General features: G+C 34.3%; 1 protein-coding gene across 2 annotated transcripts in view; it reads right to left on the reverse strand.

Annotated features, from left to right (window-relative positions):
* The window catches only part of LOC107679327 (dual specificity testis-specific protein kinase 2-like), a 26,967-nt gene that overhangs the window by 4,585 nt on the left and 19,810 nt on the right, over window positions 1–2,572 (reverse strand). For both annotated transcript variants that reach the window (XM_016474847.1, XM_016474848.1), the window contains exon 10: window positions 1,284–1,425. In XM_016474847.1, the coding sequence (XP_016330333.1) occupies window positions 1,284–1,425 (142 nt within the window). The remainder of the gene's footprint in view (window positions 1–1,283; window positions 1,426–2,572) is intronic.

Consider the following 2,572-nt stretch of genomic DNA (forward strand, 5'->3'; position numbering starts at 1 on the left):
ACTCAACTGTTTAACTCTAGGGGAGTTGGAAAATGAGCCTATTTTCAAAAATAGTGGAGTGTTCCTTTAATGTTCAAATAAGATTTCTTATTTTTTTCAGAATTCTTTGATGAATAGAAAGTAAAAAAAACACTTATTTGAAATTTGGGCTGAGCGACACACACACACACACACACACACACACACACACACACACAGACAGGTACATCGCACATACACGTTTCTGTATTTATTAGAATTTTTTTTCACATCCTAAATGTAAATAATGAATTTTAAATACGTTCAAAAATGGGTTAAAAATCACATTACATTCTAACATAACATTACAATCTAAAAAGAAAACATACTTTTTCAAAGCAGGGGTTAAAATCACTACATTAAAAATAAATAAAAAAGAAAAACAAAAGGTGAAATGTTAATTGGTACAAGGAACACTCATCCAAACACTGTAATTATATTAGCCTATATTTGATTTACTCCATTCTAATAGTCACTTTACAGTTATTGCTATCATAAAAATACACTTACCTGTAGGTTTAAAATTCTACATGGTGAGTATAACATGCATCAAACTACTGTATATCAATATAAACGGTATTGCCTCATCCTATATTGTTAATAAAAATATATCAATGTCGTAGAAATTTGATATACTTATTAGAAATAAAATATTTTGTAGTTTACTGTTAATTTAATGCTTCTTGGCTGAATAAAAGTGTTAATATCTTTCTGACACCAGGCGTTTGAATGGTAGTGTATATGAAGCATGAGGCGCTAATCTCTTCTAGCCACACATTGTTTTGTGACTTATTCCTTGTTTGTTCAGGATATGAATTAGCACTAAACGGAAACTGGGCTGTGAGATTGCAAAGAAGAGAAGAAGAAAGTAAAAGCTGTGCATTATAAGTAATTCTCACAAGGAAAGAACATCCAATCCATAAAGCTCATAGACAAGATAGCGTTACTGTCTCCAATCCCGTTCGTTTTCCAGTCTCCTTGTTCTTAGAACTCATTGGCCCTGCGGTATTACATGGAAAGTGAGTGCTGGATGGTATGAGCAAATCCTCAGGGACAACAGGATGTACTAGCTCTCTGTCAAAGCAACTCACATCAAAGATGTGTTCAAAGCACATCAAAGCTTTTGGTTTAGTGCCAGAAATAGTGAATGAAATATTATGCCACGGACACCTGTAGTTTTCATTATCATATTGACAGTTTGCAGGTTAGACAAATCAATACTGGGAGTGAAATAAACATGTTTGTGCGCGTGTGTGAATAAACACCTTTAGGCAAGGGTTTTTTCTCCACCTCTCCGGCGGTTAGTAGCATTCTCTCCCTCTCGGATTCGTCAGCTTTCAGCTTTTTCTGGATTTCTTCCAGCCTCTTTACTATATCTGGGAATGAGGGCCTGAGCTTTGGATCCATCTGGGATATAAGTGGAGGCAACAAGAACATAAAAACACATCAGCATCTAAATCTGGGGTAGCGCCATGTTCTCACTTCTATTCTAAGAATGCTACACTGCACATATACAGGGGTTAAAGCAAAAAAAAAAAATAAAATCCTGAGCCTGAACTTTTTTTCCGGGGGCAGGGTGGAGGGAGGGGATGGGGCAGCGGCAACTTTAACATTTGAAAGGATACTATGTTCTAGGATACTATGGCAAAGTTATTGCTTTCCTTATTCAAACGGATTTGTTTTTCATGAATACATGGTTGACCTGAAGAATGAAAGCTATATCATACACCTGGAAAATTATGAGCTATATCACCGCTTATCGACACTAGGGGTGTGACAATACACTTAGCTCACGAGATGAGACAAATACTTGGTTCACTAGAACGAGACAATATTTTAATACTATTTTTAAGAAATTTTCAATGACAAAATATTTGTCAAAAAGTTTTACAAAAAATATTACAAAGTAAAACAATGCAGTTGTATTTTGAAATGTTTTAACTAATCTTGGGCTGTAACTAATGATTATTTTGGTAATCAAGTAATCTACTGATTATTTTGACAATTGAGTAAATATTTTTTAGTAACACAAACAGACCTAAGTGAAAACCACGCTTTAGTATGACTATTTATAAACAAATGATGAAGCAATAATAATTGGCTTAAATAAAATATCAAAACCAAGTAATTACATGGTTTTATTGAACAACACTGTTAAAATACATAATGTAATATGCCTATACATAATATGAACATAACCTTAACTTAAGTACATTATGTATTATAACAAATACCTGCAGAGGGCACCAACAGCCTGGTGACATTTCACTTTACAGTGTGATTACACGATGTTTAAAATATGATGCGATTTCAATTTTTCCTTTCTCTTTGAAGTGTTACAAGCTCTTGGTGCATAAAGAAGATCTGTAAAGTTGCAAAGACTAAAATCTCAAATCCAAAGAGATATTCTTTATAAAAGTTAAGAGTCAACCATACCTACCTAAAACGGCTCGTTCTAACACGCCCCCACATGTCTATGTCAGGATGTGGGAAGATTTGCATAACGCCGCCCAAATGTTCACGCAAAGAAAGAAGGCGTAACTTTTATTCTTGC

This window comes from Sinocyclocheilus anshuiensis, unplaced genomic scaffold (assembly GCF_001515605.1).
Source record: "Sinocyclocheilus anshuiensis isolate Anshui unplaced genomic scaffold, SAMN03320099.WGS_v1.1 scaffold2310, whole genome shotgun sequence".
Lineage (NCBI taxonomy): Eukaryota > Metazoa > Chordata > Actinopteri > Cypriniformes > Cyprinidae > Sinocyclocheilus > Sinocyclocheilus anshuiensis.